Source organism: Aphelocoma coerulescens, chromosome 5, assembly GCF_041296385.1.
Source record: "Aphelocoma coerulescens isolate FSJ_1873_10779 chromosome 5, UR_Acoe_1.0, whole genome shotgun sequence".
Lineage (NCBI taxonomy): Eukaryota > Metazoa > Chordata > Aves > Passeriformes > Corvidae > Aphelocoma > Aphelocoma coerulescens.
This window is the reverse complement of record NC_091019.1, coordinates 37,772,612-37,797,969: the sequence shown is the minus strand read 5'-3', so window position 1 is coordinate 37,797,969 and position 25,358 is coordinate 37,772,612. Positions and strand designations below refer to the sequence as shown.

General features: G+C 38.4%; 1 protein-coding gene across 1 annotated transcript; it reads right to left on the bottom strand.

Annotated features, from left to right (window-relative positions):
• Positions 1-9,656: 9,656 nt before the first annotated feature.
• On the bottom strand, positions 9,657-18,468 carry ZNF770 (zinc finger protein 770). The gene is made up of 2 exons (XM_069017713.1): positions 18,128-18,468; positions 9,657-13,602 (listed from the first exon to the last, which is right to left on the bottom strand). The coding sequence occupies exon 2, from the start codon at positions 13,458-13,460 to the stop codon at positions 11,265-11,267; it is 2,196 nt and encodes a 731-aa protein (XP_068873814.1). The 5' UTR covers positions 13,461-13,602; positions 18,128-18,468; the 3' UTR covers positions 9,657-11,264.
• Positions 18,469-25,358: the final 6,890 nt, after the last annotated feature.

The window sequence follows — 25,358 nt, the reverse complement described above, 5'->3', positions numbered from 1 at the left end:
CGGCACAGGCCGAGGGAGGGAGGGATCTCCGGGCCGGGAGCAGCGGAGCCGGGAGCGCTTCCGGGGCCGGGAGGGCCGGAGCGGCCGCGGGGCGGGCGGGCGGCGGCCGCGCCATCTGCTGCTCCCTCCGTGCCGCTGCAGCGCCCGCCCCGCAGCGCCGCTCCCTCGCTCCCGCCCCGCAGCGCCGCTGCCGCCGGCGGGACTTCAGGAGTCAGTGGTGAAAGGCTGAGGGAAGAGGTGACGGAGGCTGTCAGCGCAGGGGTTGCCGCCACACTCAGCCTTCCAACGCCCAGTAAATCCGCTTAGGAGGACTCCTTCTGTTTTATGTATCACTTAGGGTAGAGCTTTCTGTCCATCTAACGTGGAAAAAAATCACGCTCTCTGTAACATCAAACAGTTGCCACCGAGACCCGAGCGTGGGTGAGCGCTCTGTCCGATCCACAGGCCCGTAATTAAGGCCATTTACTTAAGAGTTGGACTAGATGATCCTTATGGGTTGCTTCCAACTCAGAATACTCTCTGAATCTCTTGAAATGCGTGGAGGAAAGGCAAAGGTACAATGAAAAAATTATATGCTCAAGGAAGTCAACAGTTTGGTAATGCTTTAGAATGGTTTACAATTAACTTTCTATTTGGTAAACAGGTTAATTAAGGAGGAAATTACAGACTCCCTGGGGAAGTTACTGTGCTTTGTTTCTGGGCTCATTATCCAGCACCTGCCACTTGAGTACTTTAAACTTCCAGGCAGGTCCCATTGAAGTCTGTTTGAAGATGACCTCCTTTGTTTTGATATCAAGGTGATCTCCATTTCATTTCTTCAAGCAGAGGTTAAACTAAATATTCTTTTTGAAGTTGAATTAGACTGTAAAATGGGAATGGGAAAAGTAATGACAGTACCTTGAATAGGATCAGACAATGGCTGCATTCAAATAAATATGCCTATTGCATGCCTTTACTTTAGAAGATCCAGAAAGATGAAAACTAGTAAAATGAAAAAGTTACAAAAGTACCAGTAGCAAATTTTGTAAATAAAAAGGATTGAAATTGAAGCCATAAAATAGTGATAAAAAAGGACAAAGGAATGTAAGTTCATTACCTATAAATATAGGCTGAAAATAGGAAAGCTTCTGAAACTGGCTTTTCAGATGGAAGCCAAAAGTTTGATTTGTGTTAGGATGGGACGATTAGGAGAGGCAAATGCAAATTTTTTGTAAAAAAAATTGGAAGTTTTCTAGAACACCCTTGCAAGGCTAACCTAAACCTTCTGCTTATGATGCATCATCAGGCCTGTGTCAAAACCCACAAATTTCCATATGTTATCAAAGCTATGAAACCTCAAGGAAGAATCCCCATTTAGCTAACTTTTGGCATTTGTGTGTCCCAGTGAGGAGGTCAGTTGTCTTAAATCTCACTACGGTCAATGTGGCAACAGAGGTCCTTCCAAAGGGCAAATCAGAACTAATCTAAGTGCTCTCATTCTCTGAAGGAGTTTCTGATACCAGAAACTAATACTAGATGCCTAATGTTAGGCAATATGATCACATCCCTCAGTGAAAATGTCAAATAAAGTGATAAAGATCCCCTTCCTATAAATAATATATTAATTTTTTTCTCTGTACAGGGTATTGTTTATTTAGAGAGTGCTGGGACAGTAGGACTACAAATGAGTAGCAAAAGTATAAATTAGTGTTTTGGAAAAATGCATTGCTTTCATTCTCAAGAGAAGGGGAACCTTTAAAGAATTGTGGTGAGACCAAGCATAATGACACCCAGTGTTGTACCTTTGTCGCCATCTGTGAATCTCACCCCAGCTCACAACTGTCTATTAAGACTGGTCTCTTGAATGCCTATATGCTCAGTTTCCCCCAGGGTGGAGGCACATCTGACACTTTCCACTCCAAACTCCTTTGTAATTGAGGAGAAATAAAGCCCTGTACCCCATCATCCCGGCAGCCTTCTCTGAAGTTCTCCATCTTTCCATACTCATTGGTTTAACATGTCAAGAAAATCAAATATTCCTTTCAAAAACCTGTTAATTCATTCATGAAGACATGTATTATTTAAAAGCCACATATTTGAGTAGATGCAGTTTTCAAGACTATTATTCATTTCTAGGCTGCATACAGTCCTGGTCAATTTATATTCTATGCTGCTCTCTTGCTTAATTAGTTCCTCTTGTTTTGGATGCTTTCCCTTCTATATTGTTGTAACCGGGAAAAAAATATGCTTTTCTCCTTTTCTTTGTAAACTGTGTAAGCCAAGGTCATCAGTAAGCTGGCCATTGCTTTTATTTCAATTATACTCTCCTGAGCCCAGTTCCACTAGAACAGGAAGTACCTAGTGATAATCAGCAGGGGTTGATTCTATGTTGTCTATTTTCTGCGTTTTAGATTATTTCTGTGTAGAGTCACAGAAAATATTAATTCCTAGAAATGAAAACTCCAGACAATTCATAGATAAAGATTTCCAACATTGATTGATTTTGTTTGTCACTATTTTAGGGTCATCAGTGAGACATGACCAGTGAAAACTAGGTTCAGCAGTGCCATACTTCTAATAAAAAAACTGTCTCACTTTTGACTGCTTCTCTTTCACACAGAGATTTAGCCTTCAGCATTTTAGACATAAATAACCCCTGCACTGAGATGCAGACTCTGTATGGATATCATCTTGCACCTTTGTAAACTCTGGTGGGAAAGTTTTGTTCCAAAGCAGGTAAAAAATACCAGCACTGAACTCAGGGTGCAAAATGGCATTATCTTACCCATGCTAGTCGTCAAATTCTTCCAAAATTATGAATAGGCATCTTGTCTGATGGACAACTGACTTTTCTCCTCCAAGCAAGCATTGTGCTGGGACAGATGTTTCCCCATGTGCCTCAGCCTGGTCACTGCAGCACAGCTGCAGTGACTATTCCTGGCTTTTTGATCTGGAGTGTTAGGGTGGCTCTACTGTCACCTGTCCTGGTGGCCAGGGGAGCAGAACAAATGTTCCCCTGACATAAGATGGAATTGAAGATATCAAAACCTGCTTTCCAGGGTGGAGACTCTGTTCCCTCATAGCTGAGGGCATGCTAACACTACTCTCATAAAACAGAAAAGCAGCTCACTGACAGACAGCGTTGTACTGCCCCATGCTCTCCCATCCAGGGGCTGTTTTACTGCTGCTCCATCTGTACAATTTCAAGCTAGGCATAAAGTTCCAGTGCATGACCAATGCTGTTGAGTCTTTGGCCTCAATTGCTTCTTGATAGAGACACTGGGGCCTGAGAGATGAGACACTTCTTCCTTCCCAAATCATTGACTGTGTCTGTACTTCCCCTTTCAACACTAGTTTTTTCTCCTTTGTGCATGTACTGGATACCCTTAGTGTTTCTTGGCCCTTGCATTACATAACTTAGAGGGCAAGGGAAGTCAAAATTCCCTTTTCCAAAGCGAGCCATGATTGTTCTGACAGCCATGTTCCGTATGTAGAAAGTCAAAGCCAGCTAAGTTTTGATGGCTGAAATGTGCTTTCTTTGTGCGCAACTTACAAATATTGAGGTGGTTCAGGTGGTTTTTAATAGAGCTATACTTCTCAGGATAGAGGTCAAAATATCTGGGGTGCATCTCACTGCTGTATGGGAATGTGTTACCTGGCCTAATACTGCATTATGCTACATGTGCACCCTTAGCTTCGGGGAAGTACCTAACTGCACACTGCACACCTTAATGTAAGGCAGATGAATCTCAGCCTGAGTGACACTAAGCCATATGTTGGGTAGGCTTTCTGTGAAGCAAGCCTGTAAAGCTTTGGAGAACACATCACTTTAAAATCAGCTTTTGTCTTAGTTTATTGACTTCTGCACATACACATGCGATTTTTCAAGAGGCTTCCCTCTGAAAAGCTTTGAAACCGAAATCTCCACGTATGAGAATTACAAGTGTCATCATGTATATATACCAACTTGCACACACAGGTTTTCTTCTAACCAAAGGAAGAAAGTGACTATGAATATGCAATATTTTGAAATATTTCTTGCAAAGTTACATGAAATAAGTTTTTGAAAGGGATGAGGGTATGAATGCCATATAAATAGAATAATATGTACATTAAGCAAAGAAAATCTGAAATCTCCATGTCTCTTACCTGTTGAAATTATAGAAGAAATATATTGATTTAAACCCGCTTTCAGGTAAATAACATTTGGAAAAGCTTCTCAAAAAAGATTAGAGCAATCCTTTAACATGTAAAAAGCTTAGGCACAATGACAGGGGGACATTGCTGTGGTTATAACTCATCCTTCATAGAAGTTAATATTCATATAAACTAAATGTTCAGTCTGTTCATTACAGCTTTAATTCAATCATGTCACGTTGGTTTTACTATTTTGTTTATGTGCATTCTTCTAGTCCAAGACTTTTGTCACTGTGTTCATCTCATTAAATATGTGTACTTCCACTCAGTAAATATGGGTACTTTCAAAAATGATGCCTTGGTTTAGTAACAGATGCTTCTTAAAATATTTAGAATTTTAAAGTGTAAAGAAGCCATCAGTAGCATTCTGATTTGTGTATAAATATTTATTTAGCACACATTCTGGCCAATGTACTGCCCTTGATTTTTGTGCAAAAGTTACAGTAACTTCAATGGATATTCTGAGCTCATGACTAGAGGAAAATATGGTTAATTCAGCAACCCAGCTGCTTTTATATCCCAGAATAGCAAGCAGTGCCTCTAGTGAAGGAGATGGTGAAATAGGAGACTTCGTGTCATTCTTAGCTTTCTGTTGCTGGGCTCACATTTGGGTAACAGCTCAAGTTAGAGCAGACTCTGGACTATTCTAATTCTCTTCAGAGACTTTTAGCTAGGTTTCTGCCAGCTGAGGCAGAACAGTGATAAGAAGTTGAGACCAGTGGTCAGAAAGGCTCTAGCAACATTTGCTAAAAATCCCGTGAGAGGCTTTTATGTGATGTAGTTTCTATGTGGAAAAAATGAATATGAAATAAATCTGTTTCATGGAGGAATTTCATCACTGAAATGATATTTTAAGGCAAATAATTTCCTTTCTGCAAGTGTTGGCATGAGAATTGCTATAGAAATTTGGGTCTATTGCAGCATCATTGTAAAAGTACATTTTTGATCACATCTCTTTTCTCACAATAAAGAAAAAAAATACATATTGCAGACGAAACTGTAACGTATCTAATATGCAGCAATAAACTCAATCAAGTGAGGAATTCTAAGATGCTGAGAGCAGCTCCAGTCTCCTAAAGCTTTCATCCTTGCTTTTCTCTAGATTTTCTAGGTTTTTGCTAGACATTTCCATTAGCATGTCAGGGTTTTAAAGGAGTATAAAATGGCAATAAAACAGAACACCTACTAAAACCAGCAACTTCACATCAGTGTAATACCAAAAAATAATGTTTTGACTTTTAGTAATTCCTTTTACTGAAAAAACCCTTCTACTGTAATATAAATGACAATATTACTCAACAAATCACTTTAGCTTATTAGCAAACAGACATTTTTCTTCTGCTAATTGCATTAGCATCAGACACATTATTCAATATCAGAGGGAATTCCTCTGGAGCTATTCTCACCACCCAAGTACCTGCTATTTTTTAGACCCAAAGTATAAAATACAAGATCTAGTACACTACAGTAAACAAGGTTTCCAAGATACTAATCCAAGGTTGCTCTCAGTGTCATGAAAAAATCTTGACATGTTTTAATCTTAAAAATTATCCTCAAATTGGCTGCTACACTTGAGGTGTCTAGATAGTTTAGCAGATTTCTACTTCATTTAGTAGGACTGTATTGTCACTAACAGGAATCTCTACTGTGTTTTCAGGATCATCCTAGAACAAAATAATAGAAATTGAGGAATAATCTGATTTTCTGTAGTTCAGCAAGCTACTTCTGTAAACACATACTAGGGATTAACATTAAAACTCAAAAAAATGCACAGATAAATTAATGCCACTTTGCATCCAGATAGTGTTCTTCTTTATGCCAATAGGATTTGAGTGCAGTGCATTAGCAGTACAAAGGGGAGACACCATGCATAGCTGGCTTCTTTAGTTTAGGAACAGTCTTTTACTATTTTACATAGCAGTGGCCACATAATTCTGTTTCCCCTTCTTCACTATGTCAGCAAGGTACTTTCCAATGCCACAGGCAAAGCTGGACACTCACCATATCCATGTGTTCTTAGCACCCTACACACCCAAATGACTTCGAGTGGAGAACGACAGGCCACGGTCTACATCATCTCCAGTCAGCTTCTCACATCTTCCTGCACTCACATCCTCAGGCACTATTTCACATGCCATGACAGCACATGGGCAACAACCAGCTCCATGACTCTTGGACTAGAAGTCACAGATGGGCTTTCACAGATCCATACCGATTGGCACCAGGGACACTGGAAGGACTCCAGTGAAGAGGAAAAATTTCAGCCACATATCCAATCATGTCAAGTGTGTAACAGTCAAGCCACACATTAGGATGTCGTGGGAGCAGTCAGGAACTGGAATGGCAGAGAACAGAAGTAAAACAGCATTCAGAGACCCATGATAACTCAGCATAGACATAATGACACTTTCATGTTAAAACAATAGTTTCTGAACAAGGAGATATCAATTAATTTATGAGTGATTTTGTTGTCATAAGACTGATTTCTCCTTCATTTGCATGGACTTTGAAGATTCACTTTTTTAACAGATGTTAAGAAAAAAAAATGCCGTTTAAAAGCTTCTTGACAGAACTAGTCATTATATGAAGAAATACAACTTATTTTCTTAACCTGGAGAAAGAACATTATGGGAGAGCACAGAAAAGTCACTTCTGTAATTTCAATTTTCCTTATGATAACTGCCTCTCAGACACATCTCATCCACAGCCATCAGACCATAAAACCAGGCTATTAAGTTAAAACTTACACTTTAAAAATCCACAAAACCTTGTGCTAGGAATATGAACCATTACCACTTTAGTTATTTAGGAGGTCTGGGAATTTTCAACATCATTACAAGATGGACCGAATCCATAGTCTTTATTGATTTAAGAGTCATCCAACTGTACTTAGGTAAGTGTTGCTCAAATGAGCTACTATTGAGAGATTATGACTTTTGGAGTTTTACATTTATACTAGGAGGTAGCCAGGAAAACTAAACATTAGATCCAGCATCTCAGTTTGAAGTCTAAGGTGTCATTAACTCCAATTAAGTTTCTCTTTTCTCTCTCCCATTTGCCTCACTAATTTTTCTTGTTGGCTCTGGGTGTGTGAGAGCAGATCACAGCCGAGTGAGAAACCCAGCATACAGTGAAAAGCAGTTAGAGTGATTAAACAGTTTTTCTGTGGTTTATTATTGCTTTTTTTCCCTTCTGAATTTTTCTGTGGCCATATATAGGAATATTTATATATGTATGTTTTGACTTTCTGAAAACCTTGTGTGGGGGTACAGCTGCCACCCACACACACCTCAGGCCACACTATGATCTCAGAAATACTCCTCAGGCCTCGGCCTTGGCGAGCAGTACTGGGGCTGAGCTCCTCTTGATCTTATCAGAAACACTGTCTCTTCCCAGGAACTTACGTTGTTTAACAAGCTCCTGTTTTTTTAATGAACAGCCTTGGAACCTTATTTTTCTTGCCTGCATAGCAATGCAAGTGGAACAATTTTTTGTTACCAAACTTTCAAAGAAAGTTACTGAGCTGAATTGCAGCCAGGATGGAAAATTACTATGACTAAAGTCAACTCTCTAGCAACCCTATAAACAGCAGTCCTAAGTAAGACCCTTGGAGCTCTCCTGGACCACAGTGGGCTTCAACCAGCACTCGCCCTTGGAGTGGGATGGCTCTCAGCTGCTGAATTCTCAGGCTTGCTATACTCTGAGGACTGCGCTGCACACTGCTGCCAGAGCCTGGGCTGATACCCCCACTCCTCAAGGCTCAGCTCTTTGCCCACTGAGAAGATGCAATGGCATCTGACATGAGAACTTCACTGAACTTGAAGGAAGTTTTTCACCAGTATATACCTTGAACATACTCCTTTAGGTCTCTGTGTGTGCGAGTGTGAATATACTACAGCAAATATACTATGAATGTTGCTCTTGGATTCTTAAGTATGTTAAATTTGTGAGTTAGGCCTGTGAGTTACTGTAGTGCTATATAAATTCTATAGAATCTTTGGTAAATTGTTTAAATTAAGTGCTGCTATGTGCTGTTACTTTAGGCCTAAACTGTTGGTCAAATCTGGGGCTAAGCTTGGCAAGGGTCTCTCCTCTGAACCTTGTGACTCAGTTGGAGGGTCCCCCTCATTTCTTTTATCCTTACCCTTTCCCACCCTTACCCTTTTTCCATCACCAGCCTCCACAGAGATCATTTTAGGTTTTTAGTTACAGATTGATGTATTTTAGATTTTAGTTTGATTTTTGTCTGTGTGCTTTAACCATCTAATAAGTAGTAGAGTGAACGTTGCCAACAGACTTTGTTGTGCTTTCACTTTTACATTAAACCTGCTTCTGACAATACCTTTGCCAGTGATTCTTTGAGCCACCTAAAACACTCATTTGTGACATGCTGCAATGATAGTGCAGCACAAACATTTTAAAGGTATCCATAGCCACATCTTCTAGACAGAAAATGGATGATGTGATCAGTTAGTACTGCAGTTGCATAATTTGTCTTCAAAAAATCCCTTTTACCTTTTTCTGCTTGTTTTAAAATATTTGACCCTTCTTCTATTCCACATAGAACAACCTCAGTGCTAAACCCATACTATTGGAGAAGTTCTCAGCAGGAGCTCATTGTTAACACAAGAGGACCCACTGCTTTCCTCTGCAGAATATGCTTTGGTTCTGCACAGTCTCAAAAAACCCCACTACTTCAGTACTATCAGATTATAAGTATTAGCCATCAGTTCATTCTAACAAAACCACAGGCAATGTTTCTGCCACCAAAGATACTTAAAAGATTGATGGCTTGAACTTGCCTTGAAGCATTATGGAAAATGACTGACATACTAATGAACAACAAAAAATGTTATTTTGAGTACAGAGAAAACTGTTCTAACTCAAATTCTCAAAGATACTTGAAGAATTTTACATTTAACTGCAAGACAGGATTTCAACCTCAGGTTTTTTTCTCTCCTGACTCTTAGAAACCATTTAACCCCTTTCTAGCTAGCTTATGTAATAATTCCCCTAAAATCATGAACTTACACTGACACAAAACTTTTTATGATGGGATGGAGAGCCAGATAGACATTGTGGCTCTGAAATCCAAGCCCAAAGACTTCATTACTTTCCAAATTAATCAGACAGTAACACTTCCTGCAAATGTCTATTCATCCCTCAAAAATATCTTTTTGTATTACATTCCCTTCATTTTACTAAAATTGGTATTTTCAAAACATGAAAATTTTGTTCTCTAAATGAAACTTCTCATTGTATTTTTAAATTACTAACTCAAGAAAGATATTATTATCTTTAAACATATTTATATGTTATAACAAAATCTGAAACCGAACCTATTGTTCTAACATTTAAAGTTAGTTATTTTGATTCATAGTCTTTTCTACATAATGGATGTTATGTAGTTTCAAAACTCTGGTTTTCACATAAAACACACAATGAAAGTACAGTATAAATAAAATAGTTTATTACAGGTATTTTAAAAGAGCTCTACAATATGCTTTCAAAACATTTTATACAGCATTTTGTCTTTCAATATGAAACAATCCACATAGGGAGAAAAAAAATCTCAATATATAACTAAAGTCATTATTAATGTACTGAATTTGTCTCTCATACAAAAAGCATACTAACTACAGACTTGTTTCCAAGTATTTTTGCTGGTTTTATTATTGCTGAAAATGGAAAAGAATAACATATATGAAAATAATTTTGCCCTTCACTTCATATTCACCAAGTACTACAAAGTTCATGCCACTTCAAAAATAAAAAAAAATCAAACCCATTTTACTTAAATAAATATGGATGTATTTAAATACTGAAAACAATGTCATGTATCTTACAGATATGTTAATTTAGAAATAAGATTAAGAACTTCCTGTTTCAACTATTCAAAAGTTGCATAACAAAGGAAGTATCCTAAAAGGTAGTTTCTTCAGAGGAAAAAAAGAAGAAACAAACTTCATTCTTGTTCATAATGTATGAAGCTGCACTGCACTTACACTTCTGGCCATTGCCCCATTGGCACAATGGGCAAAACCATCTACTTACCAGGAAGTGTAACTACAGATTCTATTAATACAAAATCAGAATTACTTAATTTCAGCTAAAAGTAATTTTCAGTCTCTTTAATGTAATGAGAACACGACTTCCTGACAAAACTGCTCATCTGAGTTATTATCACATCTTAGAGAACATTTCTTTTACTGGTTCACTATGTATGCTAGAAGGAAAGGAGACTGAACAGATAGTAAGCCCATTTGTAATGTTAATGCTAATTTCTTGTCTTCTTTTCTTACAGAAAAATAGCTCAGTGAAGTATGAATTCGCCAAAAATGCCAGAGAAGGCAAGGGATTTACAAGGAAGTGGAGTTAATGAAGTGGTAACATGGATTAATTGATTATAAATCCAATATTATAGCATTGTCTCCATGTATTTTATATAAAAAGGGAAATGATCTAATTCCTCATGTATAGCTCTCCAAGCACATTACAAAGCTGTTATTTTTCCCTATCCTATAGAAAATAGAATGTTCTATAATGTCACATCAACATTCTTCTTTCTCATTAAACTTTCTCCCCTTTTTCTGCTCTCTTATTTTTTTGTGTCTTTTATCTAAAAATAACCTTTTTTTTTTTAAAGTATGGGATAAATACAGCAAGTGTCCTTTGCTTGCAACATATGGGGAGCCAGAAGAAACTAAAAGGACTTTTTCCTTATTCTCAAAATTACCTTTATGTCTTTACTTTTCTGATAGTTATCACTGAACACAAAATACTTTTAAACTATCTTATTCATGAAACTCTGCAGATTGCTGCAACACTATTGATACAATACAAATGTGTACTTATAAATTAATTTAGCCAAAGTGAATACAAAGAGTGTATTTGTGGGCTTGCGGCATTTTTAAAAAACATCTCAACAGTAGTATCTCAAAAATTGTATCAAGTGGACAGTTCTGAAGACAGTAAATTAACTTCCCCACGTCATCTCTGTAACAGAAAATATGATCCCCTTCGGTTAATTGTTTGGCCTAAGGGAAGTCTTTTATAATTATGCAACCAAAAAATTTAAAAATATGATTTCATAGGACATTATCCAGTTTTGATAAAACTAATACATTCTCTGCTTGTTCCTCAGTGGAACTAAACTTTAAGCTCTCTTTAAAGTGAGTAAGGTGGTGTCTTTTCAAATGTGGGGCCTGTCTGAATTTTCTTCCACAAACTAAACATTCAAATGGCTTCTGTCCAGCATGCATTAGGTGATGTCTTTCAAGCTTAGAAGGAGATTTGAAAGTTTTAAAGCAGATACTGCATTGATATAATTTGTTAACAACTTCACTTTTTTCAGTACCTTCAGAAAAATCATGCCAATAGCTGTAACAGCTTTGCTCTGTTTCCAACAATTTACTGCACAAATATGGCTGTGGGTTTCTACTGCTGGTGTCAAGAGCAAAGTCCCCTGACTCGATTTCAACTTTGATTTCAACTGCTTGGTCTGACTGAATCAACTCAAGTTCTTGAAAGCCAGATGGCTGTGAAGGTGTTTGAGAGTAACCTGAATAACCCACAGGCTGAGAAGACTTAAATTCAGTGTTATCTCCCTGATGATTGAAAAGTTTGTTCAGGTTTTCAAATTCTACCTGGCAAACAGGGCTTTTACAGGGTCTCTTTTCAGTATGGGTGAGCTGATGTCTTTTTAAGTGAGCTGACTGTCTAAATGTCTTCCCACAAACACTACAGCCAAAGGGCTTTTGTCCCGTGTGTATAAGATAATGTCTTTGAAGTTTGGATGAAGATGGAAAAATTTTTTCACATCTGTCACATTTACACACTTTGTGTCTGTTATGTATATTTTTAGCAGAAACTGTAAAAGCACAGTGAAGTACTTCTGGTTTATCAAAGAAACTATCATTTGATGAACCATAAAAAGCATCATCTTTATTATCCAGTGAATCATCGACGTTTAACATGCTTTCACCAGGAAGCACACCTTTTAAATTACTGCCCAATTGAGGAGGTTGTGGGTACTCTTGCCAAGATAATGGCACAGAAAACGTTCTTTTCATCTGATTACAAACTGACTTGTGCATGTCACGCCTGCTCTGGCAATCCTTGGACGGGTTAGTGGACACATGCTGATCACAACGCTGATCTCTAGGTGCAACCAGGTCAGGACTTCTAACGTGACCTGATTTAATTTTTTTTCTGTCACCCAGAGAAAAATCTGTTGCCTTTCCTCCAGTATGCTTCAGTTTCATCAGGGTCTTATTTTTCCTGTTCACTGTGTGTCTGCATGCTGTTGTACCATTATTTGAACTTCTGCTGTCTCTTGAATAACAACATTTGTGCAACTTTAGAACATGCTCTGTTTCAAAACACTGCTCACATGCTGGGCACTGAAAGGGTACAATATAAATTGAGTGCACATCATGTGGGTCATTCTCCTGTGACTTGTGTGTGTCAGCATTCTCAAAACTATCCCTCTTTCCATCCAACAGGTTGTGTGGCCTGGGATATTTAAGAGCCTTTGCTTTGCATACAATATTGTGGAAAGTCTTATTTCTGGCATGGAGCTGTTTATGCTTCATGAGTTTGCTCTGTATTTTAAATCCCTTCTGACAAAAACAGCACTGGAAAGGCCTTTCTTCTGTGTGCGTGAGCTGATGAATTTTCAAGTGTGTTGACTGTCTGAAAGATTTGCCACATGAAGAACACTTAAAAGGTTTCTGGCCAGTGTGAATAAGGAAGTGTCTTTCTAGCTTGGATCTTGATGGAAATGTCTTGTTACATGATTCACAAGCGTGAGTTTTCTTCTTTCTCCTTCTGGCACCATGTAGGTGATCTGACTTGAGACACTGATGCAGCATCCATCTCTCTTCAGTTGTAAAAGGTTTCCAGCACACAGAACAATGAAATATGCCACAAGTGGCCCTGTCTTCCTCAGAATTCACATAGGTTCCTGCTTCCTTTGTATCACTCTCATAATTTTCATTATGAAGCTGCTGATGCTTTAAGAAAGTGATTACATTTCTGAAGTTTCTGTAACAAACAATACACTTAAAAGGCAGATTATGGGTTAACTGATGCCTCTCCAGGTGGACTAGCTGCCTAAATGTTTTATTGCATACATGACATTCAAATGGCTTTTGACCAGTATGTATGAGATAATGCCTAGCTAATTTTGACGGAGTTTCGAACTGTTTATAGCACATGTCACAAATATACGGCTTTTTCTTGGGTATCTTGACAGCTGTTACACAATGCTGAACTTTTAACATTTTTAAAAGGCAATTACACCTCGCCTACTCTTAATTTCTTCAGATAGGTATTTCAAGTGAAATCATTGAGTGCACACTAAGATGGAAAGCTGTAGAAGCAGCAAATTTTCTTAGGAAAGAGATTCTTAAATTCCACAGGTCCCTAAAATAAGAAAGAGAGTATTATTTAGCCTATATTAATAAATAATTGCCTAAGTTTGCCTCTTGTTTTCTACATAAGATACCAAAAGTATCTAGATTAGCATACTCTTGATTTCATTTAGCTTAAAATACTTTCCTTGTAACAGAGAAATCACCAGTTATATGATACAGAAAAACTAGATTACTTTCCAGAAGAAAAACACGTTTAAGTCATCTGTGCTATAAATGCATGTTCTTCCAAATAATACACAGTTCAGTTACATTATATTCATTAAAAAAAACTTCAAGAACTTATTGTAATAAATGTCTTCCCTACAGCAGTAATTCTAACTCCCAAATATAATATTTATGAAGATGGGAGAAAAGAGAAGAACTAAGACTTCTTGTGCTTCAGAAATACATTAAATGAATGCAGCGTTAGTAAAAAGAAAAACACTTAGCTTCAATATATTGTTAAATTTACTATTCATGTTTCTGCATCTTATCAACTGTATCTAGCAGTATAATCAATTTTGATTTCTCTCAAAATGGCAAATGCTGGAGCCAGTCAGCAAGAGCAACACACTAGTCATAAACTATAACCATAACAAAGACAACTCCTAGAACATGAAAAAACCAGAGGTTATGTTTGCTATCTTACTATAAAGCTAGAATATCAGGGTTGTGATACCTAACCATGCATATACTGGGACATCATCATGAATACCAAGGTAGTTATCATAATTAATCATCATTATTGTTTCAGTCTAAACCAAAACAATTCTTTATTTTCTTTGAATTTTCAACTGATGGAACACAATTGGGCAAGCTACTGTGTCTCAGCTCAATGACTGACAAACAAAAAAAAATAATTTGCAAGCTCCTGACTGTGTGAAAAGTTATTAAAATATTCATAGGAACTGCTAGAAACTACCCAAACCAAACATTTAGCCCAAGCCCTCCACTGTGAGGCCAACCCACATCTAGACAGCCTCCAAAGTGGTCTTAAAAACTTCCAGTGAGGATGTTCCTTAGCCTCACCAGGGCTCCTGCTTCAGTGTGTCACCTTCTCATGAAGATTTTCCTTGCACTCAGCTGAGCCTTTCTTTACTACAAAGTTACTGTCAGTGTTCCCTGTCACAACTTCAGGTATTCAAAGTCTGCCTTCTCCCCTTTTGTTTCAAAAATACGAAAATACTGGGGTTTTCTAAGTATTGCTTTTAATTCCACAAGAAAGAAAGAAAAAAAAAAGATTGGCGTTTTTAATTATCTCTGGACTACTTTCAATTGCTCACTTCGTTCCTAAACTGCAGCATCTAAGATTAAGTACCCCAGTCCACAAGCATAGTACAAACAACAGAATAAAAATACCTCTATGATATTACCAATATAAAAGAAAACAGATGAAGGGAGCAAACTTTAAAGCAAGAGCATAACAGCATTTGTGAGCTGTAGCATCAAACTACCACAAATTATAGTTAGTAGAAATGTCTTGTCTGTCCATCTCAAAGTTATTACAAGTTGCATATTCATTCAACATACCAGCAGAATAAAAAATTAAATTCTTCAGTGTCTCCAAAACCACTACACAAAGTTAGTCCTTATTTTAAAAAATTTCAGAAATCTATTCAAAGTAATTGCAAAGAATAAAAAACTACTGCAATTTAAAGCAGGTTACAATGAGAACCATGCACAAAGGGTGAAAATATATGGTGAATCAAGGTTTTTCTTAAGCTTAATGGAAAGAAAACCTGGTCATAAGGTAGAATTGTTCCACCCCTAACAGATATGTTCCTATATAACTGTGGGCTTTAATACGGAACATATGGATGTCCGCCTTAGATGTGATTGTCACTACACTGAGGAGTTCCTTAATCTCACTGCAACACTTCAGGATAGATAAAGCAGTTGAGAAAGCAAACTTTTCCTTTCCTGTTCTCTTTTCCTGTAGAATTTTAGCAGTTACTCAGTTTCAGTCTTCTTCTGAAGATGCAAGAAAACACAACACTTTTAGGAGACCCCCTTTTCCTCCCAGTTCTTGTCACATCATGCGAAAGCCGGGAGTTTAGAGAGAGTAAGCGTGTGACACCAAATGCTTTCTAGTTTGTGCTACCATGAAGCTAAAGACAGGCAGGCTGAGAAAAGGAGAAAAGATTCTCTGGTGTGCTGAGTTTCTGTGCAGCTCAAGGCAGCCTCCATTAACAGGGAAAGAAAACCTCCTGAGGAAGAACTGTAAAGAGTGATGAATTTCCGTTAACATACTGTCATACAGATCTAATTTACACACCAGGAAAATGCTCAAACACTACAGTGACATGCAAAGAAAAAAAGTCCAAAGTAAGAGACAGCTGTGGCATATTACACAAGGGATTTTGTATTTAGCTTATAAATTTTTTAAAATTCTATCTGGTGAATGAGGAAAATGCTCTGTAGTACAAGGTGTCAAAAGCAGAGTAGAGCTTCTTGCTGTGATCTTCTTGCCCTGTGAAGGACTGAAGGCTCAGATAAGCTAAACCAAGGGGATGCAAGGGAAGGAGAAAGGAGCCAAGATGGGCATTACTGTGTGGCCCAAATATATTTTCAAATCCTATTTACTAAGGACAGGCTTCTCCACATCTATTTCAGGGTGCTCTGTGCTTTGGACAGCTAAGGAAGGAACAAACATGCTGCTGCTAAAGATCAAACAGCAAAAGACAAGCTTGGAATATTGCTTCCTGCTAGCCTTGAAAGTACACAGGCTTGTCCTAATTAAGAGTTAGAAAATGTACCTCCCTACGTGATAAGGATTTAGTTTATGGCAAAGGTCCAATTTAATATTAAACTGACACTACTTTTCATCTTGGCTGCAAGGTCATGCGGAAAATACAATCAAGAAGTTATGTAGGCCATTGAAAGTTCAGAGAGGACCCTCCTAAGTAACTGTTTCCTTAATATTACAGATGGCAGCAAGCTGCAACAAAATGAAAACATGATGGAAGAAAATTCTGAATTCTAATCTGGTCTTAACTAATCAGAAAAATTTGCACTGTGGTGTTTTGGATTTTTAAAACAAAACTAACAAAAAGCTCCAACAAAAAAGCAAACAACCAACCAGGAAGGGCACTTTAATAAGGATAAAAGCAAGATCTTCAATTTAGGACAGAATAATCAACTGGAAGGGGATATCTCAGTAGGTTATAGTGCAGAAAAGACCTAGAGTCTAAGTTGGAACAGAAGGTGAATATGCCAAAAGCTACCACCCATACCAGGATGGGTGAACAGATGTAAAGCTTTGAGAGGACATAAATCATCCTTATTACTTACTTACTACTGTTTAGAACTCAGCTGGAATAGTCTATCCAGTTTTAAATACTTCCCTTCAAAATGAGGCAAACATATGAACTGATTGGAATGAATCAATTCAGAGAAGAGAATCAAGAATGATCTGAGCTTAAATGCAAAATATAGAAAAAAAGATTAAAGTAACTGGGAATATTTAAGTTAAAAAAGAGGAGACACAATTAAAAAAAATAACACACATACCCCCTGCAAAACAAAGCAGAAGAATCACTTTTAAGGAAAACAGAAATAAGCTGTTGCCCGAACCATTTATTGTTGTGAATGAAACTGGCTTCAAATGACAGTAGAAAGAATTCAAGTGTATTATTGTCCTTACAGCTGCAAAGTGTTTCTTAATGAGCATACAAGTAAGTTATGTAGGGGGATTGCTCTGCCTACATCAAAGGTCTCCAAAGAAAGTTGTACAAACAGTTCTCAAATTCCCACACCCATACAGCTGACCCTATACAAGAGAATATATTCCTGCTTGTTTTTTGGTGACTCGTTATTGTAATTCAAAACAGGTCATTTAGGAATTCAAAAGTCAATATATTTCAAAATTTACCAGGCAGGATTCTTTTGCATTATTGTATCTTCAAATCCTTGAGGCATGCTAATGCTTATCATTTCCCAGAAACAATTATATAAGGAAGCAAATTATAATAATAGATGTGTGAAGAAACATTAGGTGCCTCCGGTAACTCTAATGACACAATAAGAAAGTGAAAATCTAGCTGCTGATTTATGAAACATAGCATGCCAGAGAGAGAAAAGAACCTGAGTACGAAGACAAACATGTTGCCTGCTGGATTTCCTCACCAGCTCTCCCGAGAGAAAAGTTTAGATTGCTACAATGGGGGAACAAATCACACCAGAAATGGAACCTTCACTCGCCAGTTATGCAGAAATCAACATCAGGCATTACAGCTCCTCAAAGCTAACACTCTTCATTCTCCTCTGTTTTTCTTGTAATTTTCCTATACACTTCCTGAAGCAAACCAAAGTGAAAGATGTATGATGGTGAAGCACGGCTGGTTTAAGAACAAACCTACGCTCTGCTTCAGGGGCCTGAGACCTCTGGGACTGACACCAACACTTCCCCAACACGACACACGTAAATGCAGTTAGAAACCTAAAAGCAGGTGGCGAGGCGGCCCTCAGGGACAGCAGACTGCGCACAAACACACACATATATACACTCATACACATATATACACACATATACACACCCCCCGGGGCGGCTCTCCCTCGGCGCACAGCGGGTCCCTGCTGGGCCCGCGGCCGCCCGGCCTCGCCGCGCCTCCCCCCGCCACAGCCCGGCCCCGGCCCCGCGGTGCCCCGGGGCTCGGCAGCGCCGCGCCGGGGCCGGGCTCGGCCCAGGGGAAGGGCGGGGACCAGGCGCGAAGAAGGGAGCGACCCGGAGAAGCAGCTACTGCACCTCCACCTTCCTCATCTCTCCCGGGATTGCAGCCGCCTAAACTCTTCCCCCCGGATGGCACCGGGACAACGGGAAACCCGGTCCGGAGCTTTCCGTTCCCCCGCGCAATCCGGCCCCGCCCGCCAACGCTGGGCCGGAGCCGGGGCCGGGGCCGGGGCCGGAGCCGGGGCCGGGGCCGGGACGAGAGGCGGGGAAGGGTGCATTTATGCCCAGGCAGAAAATGCCCCCGGCTCTGCTGATGAATTTTTAGTTGTAGCACATTGTTCCCTACAAATAAGACGCATTTTCTAGTTCAGCACCCTAAAAGCAAATAACCAATTCCCGGTGTTTGCCGGGTCGCAACTAAAGCACGATGGCAAGGTTATACTCCTGTTGTGTGTTAAACGCACCGTAAAGCCAAACCTACTGGCCTAAAAGGCTAGGAAATGGTAGCTGGCAGGGAATGGGAAAAGAGACATTTGCCCGGGAATTCTGAAAACACCTTCTATAACACGTGCACACAAAAGAGACCGGTTTGCCTCCTCTGCAGCAGAGAGGGATCGAACAAGTGCAGGAGCCCGTGCGCCGGAGGACGGACAGGTGCCCTGCAGCAGTCACATCTCCCTTGGTGGCCGCAGCTTGGCTGAGGTTACCTCAGGGGAATGGCAAGCAAAGGACTGAAGACACAGAAAAAGATAGAAACCATTTACAGCATCTACAGTTGGGTCCTGCATTCAGTTCAGGGGTCCCTGGCACAAGACAAGCAAGGACCTGCTTGAGCAAGTCCAGAAGAGGGCACAAAAACCATCAAGGAGCAGGAGTACCTCTCCCATGAAGACACACTGAGAGAGTTGGGGTTGTTCGGCCTGGAGAAGAGAAGGCTCTGGGGAGACCTTACTGCAGCCTTCCTGTGCTTGAAGGAGGCTTGTGGGACTTTCCAAGGTCCGTAGTGACAGGACAAGGAGCAAGAGTTTTAAACTGAAAGAGAGTAGATTTAGATTGGACATAAGGAATAAATGTTGCACAAATACGAGTGGTAGCACTGGAACAAGTTGGCCAGAAGCTGTGGATGCCCCATCCCTGGAAGTGTTTAAGGCCAGGTTGAATGGACTTTAAGCAACCTGGTCTAGTGAAAGGTGTCCCTATCTACAGCAAGGGGTTAGATAATCTGGGTTTGGTCCTTGCCAAACCAAATCACTCTATGATTCTGTGATTCTGCCTCATAAAAGAACATGCAAATGGCACAGAAAGGTGTAAGAGATTCATTGTAAATGCCTGTTAATAAAACACAAGGACATGGATGAGGCTGGTTACGTTGTCCCCATTGGGACAGAGAATTTCTAGTCACTAGACTTTTGACTTAGCCACCTGCATTTACAGCTCAATATGGACTCTATTAGTCAAATCTTAAACTCTTTATTGAAAGCACATAAAGACAGATTGCAGATTTTTAAATATTTTTTAAAATTTATTATTTTTAAGGTATCTGCCATATCCCAGGAATTACAGAGGACCAGTCTTGTATGCTTTCCTCTTTCCTTTAAAAAAAAAGGACAACTCACCAAACCCCACCTTTTTAAATATCGAATAATTGATTTGACCATCTTTGTGAGTGAAATTGCAACACTGAAGACAAAATAAGTAATTCCCTGAGATAAAGTTTATAAGAGGATTATTTTTTTCATATAGATGCATTTTCCTAAGAGCTTTGCTTATTTTCTTTTGTTCATGCAGACTGAAATTAAACAAATAATTATTTGCACGTGCAGCAGTCATTTCTTAGAAAACCATGACTGCCAGCTCACTCATGTTTTTTCAGTTGTCCTTTTACTGAGACTCCATGTCTGTACAAAAGATAAAGCTAGGATCTGACTCTTAGCAGGAGGAACAGAAGAGGGCAGAACCAACAAAAAAATCAAATATGTAAATTAGTAAAGTTTTAAAAAGGCTGTGGTAACTAATTCTTTCTGCTCTGGGTGTTAAGCCCTCTCTCCCAGTCCTACTGGGAATTCAAGTAGAAATCATCTATTCTGAGGAAACTCCAAACAACTGCTGTATATATAAAAAAGTAATTGTTTACTCATGAATGTTGTATAAATCAATGAAAGAGAAGTTGGCAGCATTTACTAGCCTAAGGATAATTTTGCAGGCCCTGGTGTCTCTGAAGAACTGTCCTTGAGATACCTATAAATGTCCTTTTCTGATACCTAGAAAAAAATGTCTGTAGAACAATCACTGCTTCTTAGTTTAGCAATGTTAGAAATCAAGTCATTCTCATTGCCAGTGGTATAAATAACATCTGACCTAGTTTACAACACACAAGCCAAATTTTAACACTACAGAACAAAATTTATTTCCATTTAAGCTGAAATGCTCGAGCAAACAGCTTAGCTAGTGTTAATTGTTGCTTCAGTAGCATATAGTCAAGTATTAACCTCCCTGAAAGGGAGCCAAGTCTTGTGGTTAAAATGGGGATTGGGACAGCCTAGAGCTGAAAGCTTGGTAACACTATATGACCACAGGGAAGTCACTTAAGGCTTATAGATGTCAATCCTCTAGCTATAAAAAGTGCATAGTAATTGCCACGTGCATCTCATAAAGCTATTCAGAAATATTATTCATCATTTAATAACTGCAGATCACCTATATATATAGATATATTTCTTTCTAAAGCATCTATTTAATTTTAAAGTATATCCAGCCTTAGCAGCCTGCTCATGAAACCTCTGGACTGGTCTGAAGCAAGTACACAAGCAGCTGAGTTCTGCATGTGCCTGGTAGCAAACTAGTGTAGCAGGCCCACAGCTGGTGTAGATTGTTGTAGCTCTCTTGATTTTAATGAAGCTGTTGCAATAAATACCAGCTGAGAATCTTTTTGTGCAGTTCTGGAAGTCAGCAGAAAGTATAATTTTTGGATTATATATTCAATCCTAGCTCAGTTGTAACAATACAGGTGAATTCATTCACTATGTTTTTGTAGAAAACACTGCAAACAGGTGGAGTCAATTATATGTTTTTACAACGCCAAAAGAATAATAGGCAGGCTTTGTAGGAAATCATGTTGCAACATTGCAGCAACAATGCAAGACCTCCTGGGAGTGGAAAGTGGATTTATTTTAAATCTAAACTGATTTCAGCCATTCACTTATGCCTTCTTTCCACATCTCAGTTGTGGATATGTCTTTTTGTAACCTGAGCATGCTTATTTTCCCACTTCAGCAAGTCATTGGGATTTACTCTCTGCCCTTTCCCTCATCTTGTGTGCTTCAAAGCTGTAGGTAGATATGTGCCGGGATCTTGATGACCTGTTAATTGAGGTGCTATGGACACACACCATTCTTGTAACTATTCTCCAGCTGGTTTTTCTTTCTGACGCTTCCACACCCAGATGTTATTCATTCCCCATGCACACTAATATTAACATTTTGTAGCACTTTTCTACATGCTAAGAATATGCAGAATATTCAGAATGTGCGTGCTTTGGTGCACACATTATCCTTGTTTTACTTATCTAGATGAGGTTACATTTAACAGATAATAAACCAGGAGCATACTGAAACAAGCTGCATGATTATTATCTAACTTGGCACTTGAGAGGTTATACAGAATTAGCTCTAGCAATAGCTATAGTGTTACATGCAAGAACCTTTTTAAAAAAATCTTTTTCAAAGAAAATGAAATGTAAAAATTAACAGTGAAAGAACTCCTAAACTTTCCTTAAGTAAAAATTGTGCAATAGAATAGTTTCACTGGCTAGTGCTGAATTTCAAGATCCTGAAATGCTGAGTTGTTCCTTCATTTGTAAAAGAAAATTTTACACAAGAACATAAGTTATGTAATCCTTTTACCTTATTATTCTAAATGCATATCGCTCCACTTCTTGTAGAAGGCACACTATCTGGAGTAGGTATTAGCATCTCAGTCTGAATTTTAACAGAAAATGAGTGATTAGTCTTTTTGTGGGCATATGCTGTATTCCATATTGATATGGAAAGCTAGACCTCATTCAAATAAATTTCTATTCCCATTAGTTTTTAGGAAGTATAAGATTTTCCCTTAAAATATTGTGAAGATGCCTCTGCAAGCTGACAGTTGGCAATTCAATTACATGAGTTGCAGGGACAGTCTGTGAGTTAACTGCAACACATTATCATTAATCTGCTCTTGTCTGCTTTTGTAAGGTGTTCCTTACTTTAAACACAAGCTGTATATGCAATGTGTTACAGCGATTCCCCTGGTGTTATTTTTATTGTGTTATAGGCTAAATAGACACATAACACAGTATATAACTTGCTAATGTGTCAATTAATGCCACCTCAGGGCTGCAGTAAATTGCAAAGGCTTTTAAAACTGTGAATATGCATTTCATGTTAGTCTTAGGTCTCTTCCTTTTTCTCTTGTCCTATTTTCTGCCTTTTTTTTTTTTCCCCCAAATAGCCCATCTTCAAGCCCTCTGGTGCATAACAATGAATTGCCTTGAGGGAAGATAGTTGTTTAATGAATCTCAGAAATATCTATTCTACATGTGCAAGTATCATATTTTATTTGATTAAGCACTGTGTGGCAAGAGCTCCATAAATTCTCTCTGTGTGCTCAAAACAGAAAACAACTTTAAATGAAATTTTTGAGGAAAGCAAACTTTATTCAGCCAGACATAAAACAGAGAGAAAAGAAAGAGAAATTTCAAAAGAATATGATGAAATTTTAAAGGCAACACATTTAATTCTATGACATGTAAGAATAATTATATTTCAGTACCTTTAAGATACAGTTGTACCTAAATGCAATCACTTTCATTAACTTTTTGGCTTTGTCTAGCAATATATTATGCTTTGTTTAGCAGTATATTTCAAAATAATTTTCTGATCTGATATAACGTACTTGAAACTTATACACAAACCAGTGTGTGTAGATGTTCATTTGTTGAGTGAAAAACCCACAAATTGCTGGCTCACAGCTCTTAATCTCTAGAATCCCTAAAGAATCCCTGCTTTGAAATTAGTTGCAGGCTCTATCAATTATATCTGTTTAAATGGACAAACCTAATTACTACAGAAGAGCAATTGATTTTTAAATTACCACTGATTGCACAGGGGGTATCTCAGTGGGAAGACAGGTACATTCAGGCTCTCAAATGGAATCAATGTATTAATTAATCTACAGATTGACATACTCCATAGAAAGTTCCCCGTCTCTTACCTCCTTCCTGTAGATTCATTTGTTTCAATTTAAAAGAAATTTCTGATGATATAGAAGTGAAAAATCAAAATGCAATATATAATCGTACATGCTGTGTCTAATATGTGAGTTTTAATTTTCTGACTTCGCACACCTAGTGCCATTTGCTAGTTTAGGTGGCCTCTGAGTGATAAAGTATTCCTTACAACACTGAAACATTAAATTGTGCAATATAATTCCAAGGTATACATATGCATGCAGGAGCTAAAAATGACTTTTCATAAAATGGAAATTAATTCCTTTTGTGGAACTAGTAAAATGAACATAAACAAAAACAGATCTGGAGAAAACAAAACATGTTCTCAGTACTGTGCCCACTGCTGGGCTCCCCAGTACAAGGGAGAGCTGGACATACTGGAATGAGTCCAGCAAAAAGCCACTGAGATGATTAAGTAGCATCTGCTCTGTGAGGAGAAGCTCAAAGAGCTGTGACTGTTTAGCCTCAGAAAGAGAAGACTTAGCAGGGAATTTATCAGTGTGTTTAAATACATAATGGGAGGGAGGGAGAGAGAGAGGGAAGGAAGAAGCTGGAGCTGGACTCCTCTCATTGGTTGCCAGTGCAAGGGCAGGAGGCAAGGGGCACGGACTGAAACTCAGGAAATTTCACCTAAACATGAGGAAAAATCCCCAACTTTTTTGCTTTGACAATGGTAAAACACTGGAAGAGGTTGCCCAGAGATGTTGTGAGGTCTCCATCATTGGAGATGGGATTAGGGACAAAATTAAATGAGGTTGGAGCTGATGGAAGTTTGAAAGATAAAAGGATCTACCATTTAAACTGGCTTACAGATCTGTAGGACCACAGCTTTAATTAAGGAGAAATAAATGAGCTAGGAACACAATAGTCAAAATTACTGCTGGACAGATCAGTTTCTGTGTCATTCCCGGGGAAAAAAGTGTCAATAAGAATATTCAGAACCAGTTATCCTCAGATGTGGTAGACAATACTGAATGATTACTGAATCAAATAGAGCTGATTCTATTTTAGAACTGATTTACATTTGATTTTTAAAGTGGTATGTGCACTAAAGAATAGCTGGTCATAAAAACAACCTTTTAAGTGATCACATACAGATAACATTTTGATTAGCTGGTGGATTAATAGAAGTTGGTCTTCAGGTTTATTGATTTCAAAAGAAAGGGTGAATTTCAAGAAATTAGAAGAATTAATTAAACCAAATAGTGGTCAGCAAGGAAAGCTAAACATCAGTGATGCAAAGTATAGTGGTGAAATAATATTTATTGAAAATCAAACATTATAAGTCTTAAAAATATATATAACAAAAGGTTCTTCAGCCACATAAATTTAAGAGAACATTAAATGACATCCCTGCTCACTGAAGATAAAGGAGCAGTGGAGGATAAACCATGCATGGTTCAAAATACCTTTGAATATTTTGCCTCAATTTTCAATATGGATCACTAGGTAGGTGAAAGGAGAGGAAAACAGAATCTTAAGTATCAGCAAAACTTGTAAGGCTTGAAGTGAGACAATTAGGAAATCTGTATGTTTATTTTTCCAGAAATATAACGGCAGTAGAACATGAAACACTTGACCACCCGTGGCAGCAGGAAATTGGATTTGATGAGATATGAAATCCTTTCTATTCTTAAACTCCAATGTCCCTTGTATTGACTTGCCCCAAAACTCCTACCTGTCAATACAATTAGTTTTATCTACACTGCAGAGAATCTTGACAAATCAAATTGTCAAACTATCAAATTACCTGATAACTCAAGAAATATGTTGAAATTTAATAGATGTGCTTAATGTCAACTAAAGTCATATTGCAGGGAGGATAAAA

Coding starts and splice junctions, on each gene's coding strand:
- ZNF770 (XM_069017713.1), bottom strand. CDS start 13,460: ATGTTAAAAGTTCAGCATTGTGTAACAGCTGTCAAGATACCCAAGAAA.